The 17,896-nt window shown below is 53.4% G+C and overlaps 1 protein-coding gene across 4 annotated transcripts; it reads right to left on the bottom strand.

The window, feature by feature from the left end:
- Positions 1–13,060: 13,060 nt before the first annotated feature.
- LOC147647343 (serine/threonine-protein kinase pim-1-like) lies at positions 13,061–17,303 on the bottom strand. Of its 4 annotated transcripts, none has more exons than XM_086872272.1 (8): positions 16,516–17,303; positions 16,355–16,405; positions 15,784–16,150; positions 15,052–15,228; positions 14,648–14,795; positions 14,237–14,465; positions 13,562–13,689; positions 13,061–13,275 (listed from the first exon to the last, which is right to left on the bottom strand). In XM_086872272.1, exons 1-5 carry the CDS (start codon positions 17,065–17,067, stop codon positions 14,689–14,691), a joined length of 1,254 nt encoding a protein of 417 aa, XP_086728398.1. In that variant the 5' UTR covers positions 17,068–17,303; the 3' UTR covers positions 13,061–13,275; positions 13,562–13,689; positions 14,237–14,465; positions 14,648–14,688. The 4 variants fall into 4 exon arrangements, with proteins under 4 accessions (XP_086728398.1, XP_086728399.1, XP_086728401.1 ...); XM_086872273.1 differs by having other exon boundaries at positions 14,237–14,417; XM_086872275.1 differs by having other exon boundaries at positions 14,237–14,417; positions 15,941–16,150; positions 16,516–17,293.
- Between the last annotated feature and the right edge of the window lie 593 nt (positions 17,304–17,896).

The following is a 17,896-nucleotide window of genomic DNA, read 5'->3' as shown; positions in this document are numbered from 1 at the left end:
ATATGATAGATGAAGGGTGGTGAAACAAATTAAAAAAGCAATAAGAAAGTTAACTCATGTGCCAGTCCAAACATGGAAAGAATGAGAATAAGGCATGTTTTGGTGGTTACCTAGTAAATTATGGGTTTAACAAATGCTTTTTCTTGTGCTGTAGCAACTCTAATCTTTTTAGCATGCATGATTCCCCTGCTTAGTACAACTTATTCAACATGTGATGAAAAGGATGCCGGTAGTAGCCATCCCTACTACTGCAGGAATAGCTACAAAAGGGCAGAAACTGATGTCATTGCAAATAATTGCAAAACAAAGAAAAAAAAACCCCAGGAACAATGAGCCTCAATGAGTCAATGAAAACTAATGTTTGTAAATACAATTATTAAAAAAATTAAAAAAAGATTGATAGGAATGAGAGATTTGTCTTTACAAACAAGCTGTGGGTCTGCTGATAGATAAAACTAGCACTGAGATATAAAAGAAACAATGGGAAAGATTCCAGTGATTGATGAATGGAAAAAAGATATTTCACTTTACAAACAAACTGTAGGTTTGCTGATAAATGAAACTGGATATGGAAATACGAAAGAAACAATGGGGAAATACCATAAATTTCTGAGAATTAAAAATTAGGCGGGAGGGTTATACATTAGAGGGGAATGTTAGGTATCAGGCACTCTGGGAAATCTTTACCTCTCAAGTACCTCAGCCAGTGGGGAAAGAGGGAGGGACATGCGGCCAGGAAATTAGGATAAAAAGGAGGTTGCGTCCTCCAAAAAACTTGAGAGACCCCAGGGGAATGGCCCATGGCCTCTCCCTTTATTCAAATAAAGTGAAAGGACTCCTCTGTCTCCTTTTTGGACATCAACCTCTGGTGTTTGTGGATTAATTTTCCTGACACCTTCGTGTCCCCAGTGAGCAGGGGATGGCTCTGGGCAGGGTCCCTGGCCAGGAGCGGGCCCCAGAACGCCTCTGCCATTCAAGGGCAATCTCGTCTCTGCTCTTTCTCCTGCCCACCTTGCTTTGCCTCTGCCCACTGCTCCTGGGGCTGCCCTTGGCCAGGCAGCCTCAGTGGCAGCCAGCACTGGCTGCAGCCCCAGCGGGCTCCCCAGGACAAGGCCCAGCAATTAAGAGGCCAAAGAAAGGCCTGGGCAGCAGCAGAACTCTCAGCAGAGTGATTTGGGCAACCAAGGACTAGCCACAAGTGCACAGCAGCCTCACTGGGAATGTTTCCTGACTATGAGCAGCCTTTCAAGAAGCTGTTTGAGGCCGAGATCAGCAAAACACTCACCCTTTTCTCTTCCAGCAATACCAGATTCCAGCATAGCACATCATCAGGAAAAGTGCTCCACCAGCCACAATGGCCATTAACTTAATCAAACACTGTGTTCCTCAGCAGAAAACTCTTCTCATGCTTCTCCAGATATTGTGAGCTTGTCTGGTGGTGCTGGCTGCATCTCTGGGAGCAATGGGCAGTGTGAGCCCGTGCTGTGCTCCACTGCTGAGCTGGCAGCACGCTGGATACGGCCAGGATGGTCTCTGTTTCCCCAGAGCTGGGGCCTGCAGGCACCTTGCCACTCCTTGGCACAGGCTGTGCCACCCAACAGAGCCCAGAAGGCTGAGAGCAGAGCCCGGGGTCAGTGCAGCTGCTTGGGCAGTGGCTCCTTCCAGGGACATGGGCCAAGCCCATCCCTGAGCAGCCACTGCCACACCTGACCGTCCCTGCTCCGTGACAGCTCCCACAGCCTGAGAAGAAGAAAAAAGTTCCTTTGTTTCCTATGAAAAAGTTCCTTTGTTTATTCCCACTACCTGCAGGGTCCTGTATATAGTAATGCTCTTGAGAATGTGACTATTTTAAATTTTTTTTGGGTTTTGTTTGTTTGTTTTTTATTTATTTTTTTTTTCTTTGAGACATATGAGACAGTGTTACTGTTTTTAGATTTGGTAGGTCCGTTTTTTCTCTTAGAATGTTTGTTTTCTTATAAATCCACATGTAAACTTATTTATAGTTAGGTATTTTTGTTTCCCAAGCAGTTATTTTGACAATCTCTTGTTCACTTCTTAGTTAATTTTCCATTTATAAACAATTTTGACTCTGTTTTCATAGGAATAAAAAGATCTCAGATGGCTGTATTTTTAATTTTGTTGACATTCTCTCTCCTTGCTCCCAGCTTTTACTATTACATGTTTTAAAACATCCCTGAGGATAGGTAGAGTTATTTGGAAATTGCTTGGTTTAACCTGGGAAAAGGATTATTAATTTTGGTGCTCTAAACCTACATTGCTTCCAGCTTCTCAGCCACAGTCCTGATACGTTGCTCACTTCATGGATGCCTGTGTGAATTGAAACAATGTTTGTGAGGCAGCTGAAGAGTTCAGGCTTCAGGAATTAAAATTCCTGGGAGGAAGAGGAGGAAGAAAACATAAAATCCTGTTTGAAAGATTGTTTTTTCGTTTCTAGTATGCCAGAAATATGGTAGGCTGCAGCTGTCTTCCAGTATCATTGAATTAGAAAAAAACTCTCTCCAGGGCAAATTCTGCAACACTTTGCCTCACAATCCATCAGCCTTAATTACAGTGAGAGGTAGATCTTAATTACAATCCGATTAGAGCAAATCAACATTGTGTGAATGGCAAGGAGAATTTGCTTCTCAACAGATGAATATGTCCCACTGAAAAATGAACAAAATCTGCCTTTACTTGGAAGAAAGTAGGCATGGAGCAATGCAGTATTTATGTTTTATCCAGTGATGAATGGGGCAAGAAGCTGTAACAACTCACCTGTTTTACAGAACACTGTTACCACTGAAGATGAATAAATCACGCGGACACAGGTTGAGGTGTGGTGAAAGAAGAGCAGAGTTTATTTTTCCTCCCAGGATTTATAGGCTTGTGACCACGGCCAGGGATTGGATGGTTAGGATAACACTTTCCCCCTGCACTGGCCATCAGAGATGCCCTTCACAAGACGTGTAACAGAGAGAATGTACACATATCTATGTTTACAGTTACTGTCCTGGGAAAGTCCTTAGAAAACTATGTTAGCAAGCTCAGAAGCTGAGTTTTCAGGGTGACATCTCACCCTTTTTGGTTTAACAAAAAGAAATGAAAAAAGAAAAATGAACAAAGAAACTAGCAACATTATAAACAATCATAAAGATAAATAACAGGAAAATACAATACTCCATATAATCAGAAGGCTGTAATTTCAGGGTGATATCTCATGCTTTCGTTATTACAAAAAACAAACAAAAAACCAGAAAAACAACAGAAACCCCCAAAAATAAATGAAACAAATGTCCAACATCAACACCTGCTTGTGGACGGCTCTCAATTTGGTCACAGAGGCAGAATCCATGGCCAAATTGAAAGGTGCCTGGGAAAACCTATGAAATGCTATGACAGCAGTCTGTAATTCTATTAATTGGGCTGATCCAGCCTCATGACTCTCCAAAAAAAAAAAAACAACTAAAAACAAAACAGCGACATCAATGGAAAGATTAATGTAATAAACTTGAGGAGCAGAAACTGCTCACAGAACCTCCTCCAGCATCTACTGTGCCTCTGGGGTCAGTGTCAGAGGTGACTTTAAAATCAGAGTCCCCCTTTTAATAGACCAAACAAGGGAGACAGTTGTGTTGTGGTCAGTCCCATCTAGGGACACAACCATGTGAAAGTCCATTAATATTTGGACATCATTCATGCAGTGTCTGCACTGAATGCAAAAAAAAATAATTGCACCTCCAAATGCGGGATTGTTTGTCCCAAAATTATTTTTGACCCTCAAATAATTTCAGAGAGGTTATAGAGACGAGCAGCAGGAAACTGCTTGCAAACTCCAGAGAGGGCTAGAGCCTCCTATCATCGGCAAATGCAGGCAAATTTTCACAAGCCTTATGGCAAAACCTCCATTGATATCTCTGTGTGGGCTCAGCATCAATGATAGCTGGCACCAGAAAGGCAAATTTTGGTCTGTCATCGGGATGCAAAGGAATCGTAAAAACAATCCTTCAGATCCACGATGAGGACTAGCCAATTTGCAGGAAGCATGGCAGGTGAAGGCATGCTAGCCTGCAACATCCCCATGCTTTCCATCATAGCAGTAACTTTCTGGAGGTATTATAGCAACCTCCATTTCCCAGACTTGTTCTTGACACAGAAAACAGGAATGTCCCAGGGACTGGTTGAAACTCCAGATCACTGTGATCCAACTGTTCTTGCATCAAGTCACGGAGGGTGTCTAGTCTATCATGAGAGAAGAGAACAGAATCTGCTGAACAAAGAGACAGTCTCAAGTTCTTCTTTGCATGGAATGTGTCAGCATCGGGTCCAAGGGTCACTCCGGGGGCCCGTCAGCAAACCTGACAATCGTGATATCCATGCCAGTGTCAAGAACCCGCAGAAGCTAGTCTCTGACAGCATCTCACCAAGGATGGACAGGGTGTAGACCCATTCAGGATGACCCCTGGCTGTCAGAACAGCAGTCCAGTGACCCAGGGAGGTCCAGGGAACCCGAAGCCACCATCTCCCCGCAGCTGGTTCTCAGCTCTGCGAACATAAAACTCAAAAGGCACAAGGTGAGCAAATCCAGGTTCCGCAGGGATAGGAACAGGAGGGGTGAGTGTGGAACCCATGGCAGAAATGCACCCCAGGAAATCCGAATCAACGTCTCCTAGGTGAGCAATGATGCCTTGAGCAGTGGCATTCAAGCACGCCACAAGAAGAGCACTCATTCCCTCATCCACCAGACCAAAGCATTCGGAAGCACATGGAATGCCTGATACGCTCAGCTGCACAGTCATTTGACAGGAGGACAAAGTCCACAGGACAGCCGAAGAGGCTCCAGCAGCCTGGGACCCCTGGCCCGTCAAGGCCACCGGCTTCGCCCCCGCGGCAGCACCACCTGAGCCAGTGGTAAACAGCTCAGGACCTTGGTCTGCCACAGCCACAGGAGGCGACAGGGGAGGGCCGGCTCCAGCCGCAGGCTCGGGTGATGCCTGGGAACCTGAGGCGGGGGGGGTTAGAGGCAGCTCAGCACAGCCTGCTCCCGGCGCGGTGGGGGCAGCACTCGGAACCGCCCCTAACAGCGTTTCTTCAGGGGCGAAAGGTCCAAGAAGCGGTGCCGGCCGCTCCTGCACTGGAACAGTGTGCGCGGCTGCCGGCGCGGAGCCCGGGCCCTGCCCGTCCCCCACCACGGGGCAGGGCACGGCCCAGCCGCAGCAGGGACACGGGACAGACCCTGAGGCATCCCCCAGGCCCCCCGTTCAAGCACCCCCCCATTGGTCTGTGCCGGGAAAGCATACGGAGGAGGCGAGCCCGCCCCGGGCTTCCACCGCCGGGGCGCGGGCCGAGGTGGGTGTTGCTATCCTTCTCCCCGACGGGACCCCTCTGTCCCACCCTCTGTGGTGAGAGCTTGCTCGTCTCAGGCACAGGCCACGGAGGGGGTCCTGGAGTGGATACAACACGGACTCAAAGTATCTAGACACAGGAGGCTCAAACTTGCTGGAATTATCCCGGGTTTATTGTCTGTCGTCCATCCGGGACAAGAGAGAGAGCGAAATGCTCTGGGTCTTATCTCTTATACCAGGGGGCAGGGGTGATTAGGGGATGCAGGGAGGTCACAACCAATGGGAAGGGGGTGGAAAGAAGGTTCTCAGGTAGGAACTAACATTACACAAACCAGAGGTGAGTTTTACCCTTGGGAGGTACCAAGATTTTTAGATGCACTACAACAGGTGGGGCTACACCCCCCGGGTCCGCGGCGCCCCTGACAGCCTGCCGCCAGGGATCCAACCCCACCCCGGGCCTACACCGCCGGGGCGCCGGCTGAGGTGGGGTCACGGCCACCGGTCCCGCGGCGGCTCCGTTCAACCCGCCGGGGGCCCCGGCGATCCCGGGGGAGCCGACCTCGGGACCCGACCTCAGAATGCCACCACACCTTTGCGAGATCCCCAGCAACTGGAGCACCTGGGGCTCATAACCGACCAGCAGAGCCTCGATCAGGGAATCGCCTAAAGCCTCCCAAGCCTACTGCGAAAAAATCGCTACAACCACAGGGAAAAACCCCTCAAGTCTGCCATACTCACACAATCGCTGAAAGTCAGCATACAACACATCAGTCCCTCTCTGATCATGCACTGCACGCCATATCTCCAGAACCAGGCCCTCCGTAAGAGAAAGCCCAAAACCATCCATAGCCACAGGCTAGACAGTACCCTGTAACACACGTGCAAGACTCGGCGAGGCCACCAGATGTTACTAACCGCTGAGGATCAATAGATCACGCGGACACAGGTCAAGGTGTGGTGAAAGAAGAGCAGAGTTTATTTTTCCTCCCAGGATTTATAGGCTTGTGACCACGGCCAGGGATTGGATGGTCAGGATAACACTTTCCCCCTGCACTGGCCATGAGAGATGCCCATCACAAGACGTGTAACAGAAAGAATGTACACATATCTATGTTTACAGTTACTGTCCTGGGAAAGTCCTTAGAAAACTATGTTAGCAAGCTCAGAAGCTGAGTTTTCAGGGCGACACCCCCTCTCTGGGCTGCTGGGGCTCCTGGCAAGCAAGGAAGCTCCCCTTCTCTGGCCTCACCACTCTGGCATCCCAGGAGTCCTGGATGGGCTGCACTGTCTGGGCTCCCTGTTTCAGGCTCCTGGACTATCCCTGGGCCCCCTTGTTCATGCTCCCAACATCTGCAGGCTTTGGGAGCACCCCCAGCACTGGCATTGCCCGTTTCTGCTGCCCCCATTGCCGCTTTCCCTGCCAGCCCTGCTGGTCCCGGGCCATCCCCACGCGGCTCCGGGCTGACAATGCAGCCCCTGAGGCGGGCAGAGCAAGCCCCAGCACGGGGGGAGCCTGCATGCTCCGCTCCCTCGGCAGCCGCGCCCAGCCCCGGGCACAGAGCTCCAGCAGCCCCCATTGCCGCCCCCTCCCCAGAGACCCCCGGGAACCCCCGCAGCCGGGGCTGCCTCAGAGCCAGGCGGCCCCCGAGCCCGGCTGCGTGGCCAGGGGGGCACGGCGAGCCCGGGGCCTCTGTGCCAGCGCTTGTCCCGCTCTCCCTCAGCCTCTGCCCGGCCCGGCCCCCCGAGCCCTGCCAGGCCCCGCACGGCCACGGCTGGCCCGGGCCGCTCCCCTCGGAGCCCTCTGCGGACACGGCACCGGCTCGGCCACACGGACCCGCCTGTGCCGGGGGCCCACGGGCCGCCCAGCGCTGCCCGGGCCTCGGCCCCGAGCACAGAGCTGTGCCCGGGGGGCTCCCGGCCCGAGGCGGCGGCTCCGGGCCTGCCCGGCCGCTCCCGGCTCCCACAGCCCGCCCGGGGCCGCTCCGCCCAGGCCGGGGCTGCGCCAGCGCTCCCCGCACCTGCGGGGCTGCAAACCGCTGGGCACAGCTCACAAAAACACATTCCCCCAGCCCCACAAAAACACCAAAATCACAACCGGACATCTCCCCCCACAAAAAAAACATCCAAACCCTAAAACCACAAATGCACCGCTTCCACCCTCTCCTCGTTCGCCTTCCCAGGGACCCCGAGCCCGCGGCAATGGCCCCGGAGCGGGACAAAAATCTGCTCCGGCCGAGGCACTTTGAACACCCTGAGCTCTCCTCAGGGGGCCCTACAACACCGGCCTATGGAACTTTGCCGTGCAAAGGAACCATTTTGGTGCTCCCTGCGGAGGCCAGAACTGAAACTTTGTTCCTTTGGCCTCGGGACAGAGACCCTCGGGCTGTTTTCTGCACACACTTCCAGCCCCCAGCGCTTGCAGCAGGCGCTGCCTGCAAATGTCCCACTGCCAGGGCCCTGGCCTTGCTGTCACCCGCTGGGGCTGGCCATGAACAGAACTCCTGCACTTGCATTTCCAGCTGCTGTGCAACCAAAGCTGAGGGATCTGCAGGTGCCTGAATGCAAAACCTGGCAGAGGAGCCTCTCTTGAGGGGGAAATCTCCCCCTCCTGAGCCAGCCCGGGGCAATGCTGCCATTCTCTGCTGCTGCTGCTGCTGCTGCTGGGGCACTCGGGGCTCTGGCTGAGCAGGAAAGGTGACCCTGAGGCAGGAGCTTTCCTTGGCTGCAGCAAAGGCTCGATGCACCAGGACCTTCCCGGCGCTGTGCTTGTTTGTTTTTTCCAATTAACTGTCCCTGTCAGCTCTGGGCAGAGCTCTGTAACTGGGTGTGACACTTGCCTGTGGCACTGTCGGGGTGGCCAAGGGGACCTTCCCCGAGCTGTGTGCAGAGGAATCCACAGCAGCCCAGGCCGGGGGTGCTCAGTGGCCGCTCAGTTCCACTGACTGGACGTGGCTCTGGCCGCTTCCCTTGGAGCGTCTCCAGGGAGGGAACGCTGGGGCTGCTGTCCCGGCTGTGGTGTCACTGCCAGGGGAACGCTGGGGCTGCTGTCCCGGCTGTGGTGTCACTGCCAGGGGAACGCTGGGGCTGGCCCGGCTGTGGTGTCACTGCCAGGGGAACGCTGAGGCTGGCCCGGCTGTGGTGTCACTGCCAGGGGAACGCTGGGGCTGTCCCGCTCCTGCCCCACCCCATCAGCTCTGCCAGCGCCTCCAGGGGACACAAAGGCTGAGCCAAAGGGTGAGAGCTGCACAAGGGGCTGAGCTGGGATCTGGGACCCATTGGGATCATGGAGTCCAGCCCCCGGCCCTGCACAGACACCCCAACAATCGCAGCCTGTGCATCCCTGGCAGCGCTGGCCAAAGGCTCCTGGAGCTGCGGCAGCCTCGGGGCCGTGCCCATTCCCTGGGGAGCCTGGCCAGTGCCCCAGCCCCCTGTGGGGGAAGAAGCTTTTGCTCATCTCCAGCCCAGCCCTGCCCTGGCCCAGCTCCAGCCGTTCCCTCGGCTCCTGTCCCTGCTCACCTGGGCAGAGATCAGAGCTTGCCCAGAGAAGCTGGGGCTGCCCCTGGATCCCTGGAAGTGTCCAAGGCCAGGTTGGAAGGGGCTTGGAGCAGCCTGGGATAGTGGAAGATGTCCCTGCCATGGCAGGGGGTGGAACGAGATGAACGTGAAGGTCTCTTCCAAGCCAAGGCATTCTGTGATTCTGGGATTTTGGGAGAGATGCTGAAGCTCTGGCTCAGCTTTGTAATACATGGAATTGAATCGTGCTAACTAAACTGTAACTATTTGGAAAGTTATTTAGAAGCAATCAAAAGGATCAGTGCTACAATGCAGTCTTGCAGATGTTACATGTTAAAACTGAGGTACAGGATGTAATTTAGAAGAGATGTCCCAAGCTGAAAACGGCCTTGAGATGAACAAAATTAATATTACTTTCGGCATAGGGCCTGAAAATCAGTAAATATCAGACTAATTAGTAGACTTACATAACACAACGCTTAGTACGCACGCACAAACCTGTAAGGTTATCCAAAGGACAATGAGGATGAGGAGAAGCCTTCGCCAAAAGACCCCCAAAAGAAGACTGAAGACCCCCTAGCAACAAGTGAGGCATGTGCTGTGAAGAAAGGTGGCGTTAAGTCAGAAAAATCGGAAATAGGAGGAGACTTACAGGAAACATTAATGAATATGTATAAGCATACAGTATATAAGTTTAGCTTAAAGTGCTTTGTTTTCGATGTGAGGCAGGGTGGGAAGCCCCCTCCGTACCCCGGTCAGTTTTGCTTATGATTTAATCATACAGAATTACTTGCAAATTACATCTATAAATTGCATTTTTTTATTAAATTGTATTCTTTTACTAAATTGTATTCTTTTATACCAATTATTATTCAGTTTACTAAATTGTATTCATTTTTAATTAAACTGTTATTAACTCAAGAGACCAAGTTGTCCAAATTCTAATTTCATTTAGAACAGTTTTATCTCACCCAATGTCTGGACCCAGCAGCAGCCATGGGTGGGCTCCTCCCTCTCGCTGTGGCTGTAACTCACCCAGGGGCAGCAAGTGAATCCTGTCCCTCATGGGCCAGCGAGTGCCAGAAAGGAACATTGCTCCTTGGGGAAACACAATGTCCTTGGGCTTCAGCAGAGCATTGAAATGGGCCCCCTCGAGCACCTCAGCTCCAGTGAAATCTCCTTTACTGGGCTGGGCCCAGAGATCTCCCAGAGCAGCTGCAGAGGAGTCGCTGTCAGGGGGAGGGACATTTCTCAAAGTTTGATGTAGATCAAAACAAGCTCTGTTGGTAGCTCATTTCTGTTAGTGTTCTAAATGAAATTAGAATTTTGACAACTAGGTCTATTGAGTTAATAGTAATTTAATAATAAAGAAAAAATGGATAGAATTTAGTGCATTGAATACAGTTTTGGTATAAAAGAAATACAATTTAGTGAAAGAGTACAATTTAGTAAATATATTCAGGTATATATATATATATATACATATATATATATATATATGTTTATATATATATATATATATATATATATATATATATATATATATATATATATATATAGTTTGTCAGTAATTAAGTATGATTAAAGCATAAGTAAAACTGACCGGAGTATGGGGAGGGCTTCTCACCCTACCTCATGTACAAAAAAAGCAATTCAAACTAAACTTATATACTGTACGCTTCTACATATTCATTCATGTTTCCTGCAAGTTTCCCCCTACTTCCAATTTTTAAATTACTATTCTTCTATGGTCCATGCTTCACTTGCTGCTAGGGGGTCTTCAGTCTTCTTTTGGTGGTCTTTTGCTTGAAGGCTTACACTCATCCTCATTGTCCTCTGGATAACCTCACAGGTTGCACGTGCGTACTAAGCCTAGTGTTATGTAAGTGAGCATTGCGCTCCACTAATTAGTCTTATCTTTTATAATTTTCAGGCCTCATGCCTAAAGTCATACCAAGTTTATCCATCTCAAGGTCGATTTTGTCTTAGGACATTTCTTATCTCAAAACTACATCCTGTACCTTAACTTTAACATGTAACATCTGTAGGGGGGTACATCTGCCTTGTAACACTAATTCCCTTGATTGCTCCTAATAATAACTTTCCAAACAGTTACAATTTAGTTAGCACGAATCATTGTCATTTATTACAGAAGGGTGTGAAAACAGGAGCATTGTTTGGTGTGGCCTCCTCTCTGCCTTTCACACCTTTCAGCGCTTTGACCCAGCCAAGAGCTTTCTCCAAGAGTGCAGTGAGCCAAGAGCTCCCAGCTCTGGCTCTTCCCAGTCTCTGACCCTGCCTGGTTTTGTCCCCCTTGCTGTGCCCTCTGTTCCCCCAGGGGCCCTGCCCCAGACTGAGGGATCAGATCCAGGCACTGCTGCTGCTCCCTCAGGACCAGCCCCAGTTTGGTTGTTGCTGGCAGTGCCAGCAGAAGCCGTGGCTGGAGCAGCAGGTGCTGACAGTGGCCCAAGGCCTGGGGCTGGAGGGGTCCCTGGGCTGGGGCTGGGAGGGAGCTGCCCCTTGTTCTCCCTCTGCCTCACACAGAGCTGGGCTGGGCACAAGTGGGGCAGCAGAGCCAACAGGGAGCCTGCGAGTCTCTTCCAGCCGTGCCTGCTCAGAGTTTGGCCTTGGAGCTCCAGGTGGACAAAGGCAGCTGCTCTGGCCCCTCTGCGTGTGCCCGTGTTCAGCACTGCTGCTCCATCAGTCTGTGCCCAGCAACGGGGAAAAGCCTCAGCCCTGCAGGGCGGGGAGCTGCCGGGCTCTGCCTGAGCAGCTCAGCCAGCACGAAGGGAGCTGCTCCACAGGGGAAGCCAGAGCAAAGGGCATGCCTTTTCCAGGACATGTTTTCTGTAGAAAAACAAACAAACAAACAAACAAACACGAAAAAAACATGAAAGATAAAAATTACTCGCAAATGTGTAGTGAAAAATCTTCTATAACTCTGTAGTAAGAAAGAGGTAACTGATCCTTTCAAAAAGAGAACTCAGCTTTGATTTTAGTTCCTTAGTTTGTACACGTGCTAGTGGAAAGGATCCATTAGCTGCCTTCCTTTACAGATTTGATGGATGTTTTCCAATGTTAAGATATTTTACACTGCAGTTAAAGGAATAGGAAATACATGTTCTTCATGACTGTGTCTTGAGTGTCAAAATTTTGCAGTTTGAAACTTGGACCTAAAGCGTTGCAAATGGAAATGATAAATCCCAATGGACTGAGTGAATGCAGCTTTTCCTATGGGATGTGCAGCACTCCAAGGACTTCCTCAGTGGGGCTGTGGGTGCTTGGAGCTTTGTCCTGTGCCACTCCAGGATGTCATGAAATGGGACTTCACCTGCCACCAGCCCAGGTCACGCTCTGCCACCAGCCCAGCTCCTTGGACCTTGTGTCCCCAAAGAAGACACAAGGTGTTTCTGCTGCTCCACCCTTTGCACAGATCCACAGAGAGCTGGGATTATCCCAAGTCTTGTGTCTCCATTGTGCCATATTCCTAAAGAACCAGCAGCCCATCCCGACGAATATGGTGAGTTATGTGGATGATTGTCAGCTCCCTTTCCTGCCTAGAAATCCTGAAACTGCTTCTAAATGCTGTTCCCTTCAGTTCTTGGACACCTACTCACACAGAGCTGGGGAAAAAAATCCCCTGGCCATGGCTTACAAGGTGAGTTATGCCCAAGTTAGAGCTCTGTGGGAAATCTCTATCCATCCCTATCCTTTTAATATATCTATACATGGGGGTGTGCATGGATGTGTCTTGTATGGAAAGGAAGGAGTGTGCAAACAACGTGACTGATACTTTCACCCTCTGTGTTCATTCCATACTCATGGGTACAAAGATATTATGGAAACCTTTGCAAGGACAGACCTTCTGTCCATGGATACAGAGACATCCAAGAGCCCCTGGCACTGACAGACCTTTCTGTCCATGAATTCAGAGACATCCAAGAGCCCCTGTCACCGACAGACATTGCTGCTCTTCAGCCAGTGACAGGATGAGTCCCTGAGCCTGGGGCTTGGCCTTCCTCGTGGTGAGGGGCATCAAGGAAGGCTGCAGTGTGATGGAGATTGTGATGGGCTGGGAAATCACTGGGGGAAAGAAGGGAGCAGTTGTGAAGTAAAAGGCAGGTGGGGGATAGAACTGTTCAGAGAAGGGATGAGCTACAGCTTGAGAAAGTTGAAAAATGACATTTGGGGTCATCCCAGATTGATTGCATTTCAGAAGTTATGGAACAAGTTTAATTTGGGGGGGGGTGTCATGTTTTCCTTTGGAGGTGGACACTCTGCAGACTTGAGCTGCATTGCCAAAATGCTCAAGTCTCTGCTGGAGGTCACACCGTTTCTTCTTTGGCTGATCCCGGCCCGGTGCTGAGCCCAGCAGAGCCCTGGCAGAGCCCAGAGCAGCCTCAGCATCCGCAGAGCCCGGCTGCAAGGAGAGAAACCAGAAACCGCCCGTCAGCTCAAGGCTCCTGTCCCCTTGTCCCAGCCAGCCACGGTGCCCAGGCCATGCTGGCCATGCTCAGCGCTGAGCCCAAAGCTGCCCATCACTGCTGCCTTTGGGAGCAGAGCAGGAGGGCAGGACATGTGCCCAGCCTGCACCCAGCCACAGCAGATCCAGCCCCTCAGCAGCTGCCCAGAGCGGGATGCTCCTGTGCCCGCTGCCATCTCCCAAAAGCTCTTGTCCCACCCATGCCAAGGAGATGAGGACCCACCTCACACCATCTGCTACCAGAAGAAAAGCTGGTCCCAAACGATGTCCTCAGCCTTCTCCAAGGGCACGGCCCATCCACACCACACCAAGCACTTCCCGATCCAGACTGGACCCCACCTAGAATTCTTCCTTTAGAAAAACAAACAACAAATTAATGAAAATAGGTTACAGACAAAAAGGGGAAAGAAGAAAAAAGGTAAAAAATCTTATGTCTGTCAGGAGTTTGAGGAAGGCACAACCCCTACATTCTAGGGAAAAACCCACCCACGGGTGAGGGAAGCCCATGCTTTCTCCCTTCCCCCCTGCACTGTCCCCCAAAATCACGGTGATCCCAAAGCAAAGCAGGGGAGTGGAGCAGCCCAAGCCCTTCCTTGCCTGCACAGCAAAGCAGCCGTGCTCAGGTTCTGGAGTCCCACCTGTGCTCCTGCCATGGGGGTTTGTTTGTGTTGGGCTGGCTGCCCCAGCCCCAGCCTGGGGCACGGTGGGTGCTGGGGGCTGTTGGCAGGACCAGGAGCCCACTCCCATTTCGTAACCACCCCAGCCCACACCCCCAGCCCTGCCAAAAACCAGCTGGGCAGCCACTGAAGAATCAGTTGCATCCACCCCAGCAAAGGGGAAACCTTTGGTTCCCAGACAATGCACAAATCTGGGAGCATCCCCCTGGGTCTGGACTTACCTGAAAATTCTCTGTGGAGCCTGGCTTTCAAGAAGGTGCCAGAATCAAAGTCCATCATCGCCAGCTGCCGCTGGCCAGGTGGAGGAAGAGGTTGTCATCCTTGCTGTTGTCCTCCATGTCCCCAGCAGCAGCAGCAGCAGCAGCCCCACCTGGTGCAGCTTCTCCAAGGGCTCCTTCTTCCCTGGGGTGACACCAGGCTGTCAGGGTTCTGCCCAGGGCCCGGCTGTCACTGAACCAGGACAAGCAAACCAGCTCAGATGGCGGCCACCAGTGCTGGGCAGAGCAGCTCAGCTCCAGCACAAGGGCTGCGTGTTCTCACTCGATGAGCCCTGTGCAGTGACACAGGCAGGACAAAGAAGTCTGGGTTTCTTTGCTTCTGATTGCCAGGGTATGTGTGGAGCTGTAACTTACCAGGTCCCTGCATCACTGTGCCCGTGGCTCTCTCCCTTCTTCTATGGCTGATGAATATCCTGCATCCAGGGATCACAGAACAGGTCTTCTAATGAGGGCCTGTCCAAGTAGTGCAGGGATAAACACTGCCTGATCAGAACTTGGCAATCTGGGGAGAGAAACCACAAACCACTGGTCAGTTGGAGAAGGCTCCTGTCTGCTTTGCCCCACTATACCCGTGCCCAGGCCACGCTGGATGTGCTCACAGCTGGGCCTTAACTTTCCCATCAATTCTCTGTTTTGGAGGAGAGCAGGAGAGCAGGACATGTGCCACCTCCTCAGCAGCTGCCAGAGCGGGATGCTCACGAGCCCGCTGCTGTCTCCCAACACTGGTGTTCCCCCCGTGCCCAGAGATGAGGATCCACCTTGGGAGAGCCGTTGTGGCAGCGGGAGCTGGGCCCAGCTGATGTTCCAGCCCCTCCTGAAAGGGTGCTTCCCGCAGACCATCTCATGCAGCAGGATGCCCAGGGTCCAGACGGTTGCTGCCTCGCCATAGTACCACCTGAAGTTGGTCCATTCCGGGGGTCTGTATGATCGTGTTCCTATGGAATACGGATGGAGCTCATCAGGGGGATGCTGCTGCTCCCAGAGCGTGACCCCAGCATCCCTGGGCATGTAGGGCTGCCCCAGTGGCACACGGGGTGACCTGCTGCCCTCTCGCCAGCACCTGGCACTTGTGTACAAACCCAGGGTTGGAAAAGAAGGCACTGGTGCTGGAAGAGGGCAGCAGAAACCCTGGCAAGGCCCGACCATGACAAACAAAGGAAAAACCCTCTCCCAGTGCTGGGGAAAAACCATACCCACATCCTCCCTGCTGGCATTGCCCAAAAAATATTATGAACCAAGGCAAAGCAGGGAAGCACAGCAGTCCAAGCCCATTCTCACCTGCACACCAAACCAGCTGGTGCACAGGTCCTGGCTCCCCCTCTCTGCTACCCCCACCCACGGGGGATTTTGTCAGGCTGGCTGCCCCAGCCCCAGCCCCAGTCCTGGGGGAATCCCTGCTGCCACACCCTGGTTGGGCCCTGAGATGCTGGGCCAGGAGATGTTGGGCCAGGAGATACCGGGACCAGGAGCCTACTCCTGGGTGGGCTCACCTGCAAATTGAGTGTAGGCTGTGTCCTGCAGGTAGGTGCCACAGCCGAAGTCAATTAATTTTGCCTGCCCGGTGTCCAGGTCAACCAAGACGTTCTCTGGTTTTATGTCTCTGTGCAGGACCCCGCATCTGGTGCAGTGCTGCACGGCCTCCAGCACCTGCCGGAAAAGCTCCCGCGCCTCTTCCTCGGACAGGAACCTCCGTGCTCGAATGAAATGCCGCAGGTCCTGACACCGCTCTGGGCGCTCCAGTACCATCACGATGGTGTTGGGGAGCTCAAACCAATCCAGCAGCTGCACCACACCGGGGAAGCCTGTGGACACCTTGTCCAGCAGCACTATCTCCAGTGGTGCGCTGGTGCCGTCGGGCTGCGGGAGGAGCACGGTGCCGTCAGTGGGGCTGAGCCCGTGCCAGGGCTCGGGGAGCCCTCAGCCAGCCCGGGATGCTCTGTGCCCTCCGCTGGCCCCACGCCCGCTCTCCCTCCAGGTGTCCTGGTGGCTCCCACCCTGCCGGGCCCCGGCTCATCCCCGCCCGGCACGCCCCGGCTTCTGCCGCTGGCCCCGCTCACTCACCAGCTCGCCCCAGTGCCGGACGCGGTTCCGTGGCACCTTTTTGATGGCCACCTGCAAGCCAAAGGGAGCAGCGGATTCAGCTCGCCGCCTACCGTGTCCAGCCCCATCCTCCTCCTCCGCCCTCTCCTCCTCCTCCGCCCGCCGCTGGCCCCTCTGCTCACCGGGGCGCCATCCGAGAGCCGAGTGGCCGAGAAAACCCTGCCGAAGCCGCCGCGCCCCAGCAGCGAGCCGATCCTGTAGCGCTGCTGCAGGGCCTCCTGCGCCTTCCCTGGGGAAGAGACGCGGCCGTCAGCGCTCGGCCCGGGGCCAGGAACGGCCCCCGAGCGCTCCCCGACCTCCCCGGGCCGAGCATCCGCAGGCGTCCGCTCCTTGGAACGCGACAGCGGCGGCTCGGGGCCAGCGGCCGCGCTGCCGAGCGGCGGAGCTCGGGCCGGGGAAGCCGCAGCGGAGGCGGCGGCAACGGCTGCACCGCCTGTGTCCTCCGCGGGCCCCGGGAGGAGCCGGGGCAAGGGCCGGGACCAGGGCCAGGGCCGGGGCAGGGCTCGGAGCAGGCGGAGCCAAAGGGCGGCGATACCGCCCCAGCCCCAGGCACTGAGGCCCGCCCAGAAGCGCCAGCGCCAGCTCGGCCAGAGCCGGGCGGAGGCGAGAGCGAGGCGGGACGCCCGGGGCCGGCGCCGGGGCCGGGGCCGGGGCCAGGGGCGGGCCGGGGGCATGTCCCGGGCGGGCAAGGGGAGAGGGGAACTGGGAGAGGAGGGGAACACAGAGAAAAGGAGATCGGGAATGGGTGAGGGACCGCGGGAGAGAGGGTGGAACAGTGGGAGAGGGAGAGGAGAAGATAAAGAGGGGCGATAATGTCGCTTCTTTCGCTTTTTCTCTTTGCGCTGCTGCTGCCGCCGCTGCTGCTGCTGCTGCCGCTGCTGCCGCTGCAACTGAAGCACCGGGGCCGTTTGTCCCCGGGGCCGTTTGTCCGTTGCCCGCTCGGCCCCGCGCCGAGCCCCGCGCTCCCCGGGCAGCCCCTGAGCCTGGCCAAACACGGGAACTTTGCCGTGTTGAGCCAAGAGCCAGAGTCTTGATTCCTGCACAGGGGCACAGCAATGCCCTTGGCTGCTGCTGTGCCTTGTCCCTGCTGAGTGTCAGACACTGTCTGAGCACATTCCCTGAATGCAGAATTTGTACCTGACCCAAGCACTGCACTTGTGTCTCCAGCATTGCTTTCCAAGAAAAACAGGGGAAGGAAAACTGGGTGTCGCTCATGGTATTTTACAATGTCTAAAACTTGCCAAGTCTCAGATCTTAGAGGTGAGATCCATTTGGAATGAATGGGATGGAGAAACAGTGCAAGATGGAAAAGGGAAACATAAAAATAAATAGAGAAAAATAGAGAAAAACATACTGGTCTTTTCTTTTGGTTTTATTTTCATTTCTTAAAAAAGCTGTTTCAATTTTCCCAGAATCTTCTCCACAGTCCTGTCTTTTCTTTCCAAAAACCTGTCCTGGAGAACAAGGTGCAGCTCCTGTCTCAAGATGTGCCCCCAGCTGCAG

Source organism: Cyanistes caeruleus, unplaced genomic scaffold (genome assembly GCF_971803275.1).
Source record: "Cyanistes caeruleus unplaced genomic scaffold, bCyaCae1.hap1.1 HAP1_SCAFFOLD_11, whole genome shotgun sequence".
Classification (NCBI taxonomy): Eukaryota; Metazoa; Chordata; class Aves; order Passeriformes; family Paridae; genus Cyanistes; species Cyanistes caeruleus.
Note: the sequence above shows the minus strand (reverse complement) of the source record. Positions and strands in the feature narration are given on the sequence as shown.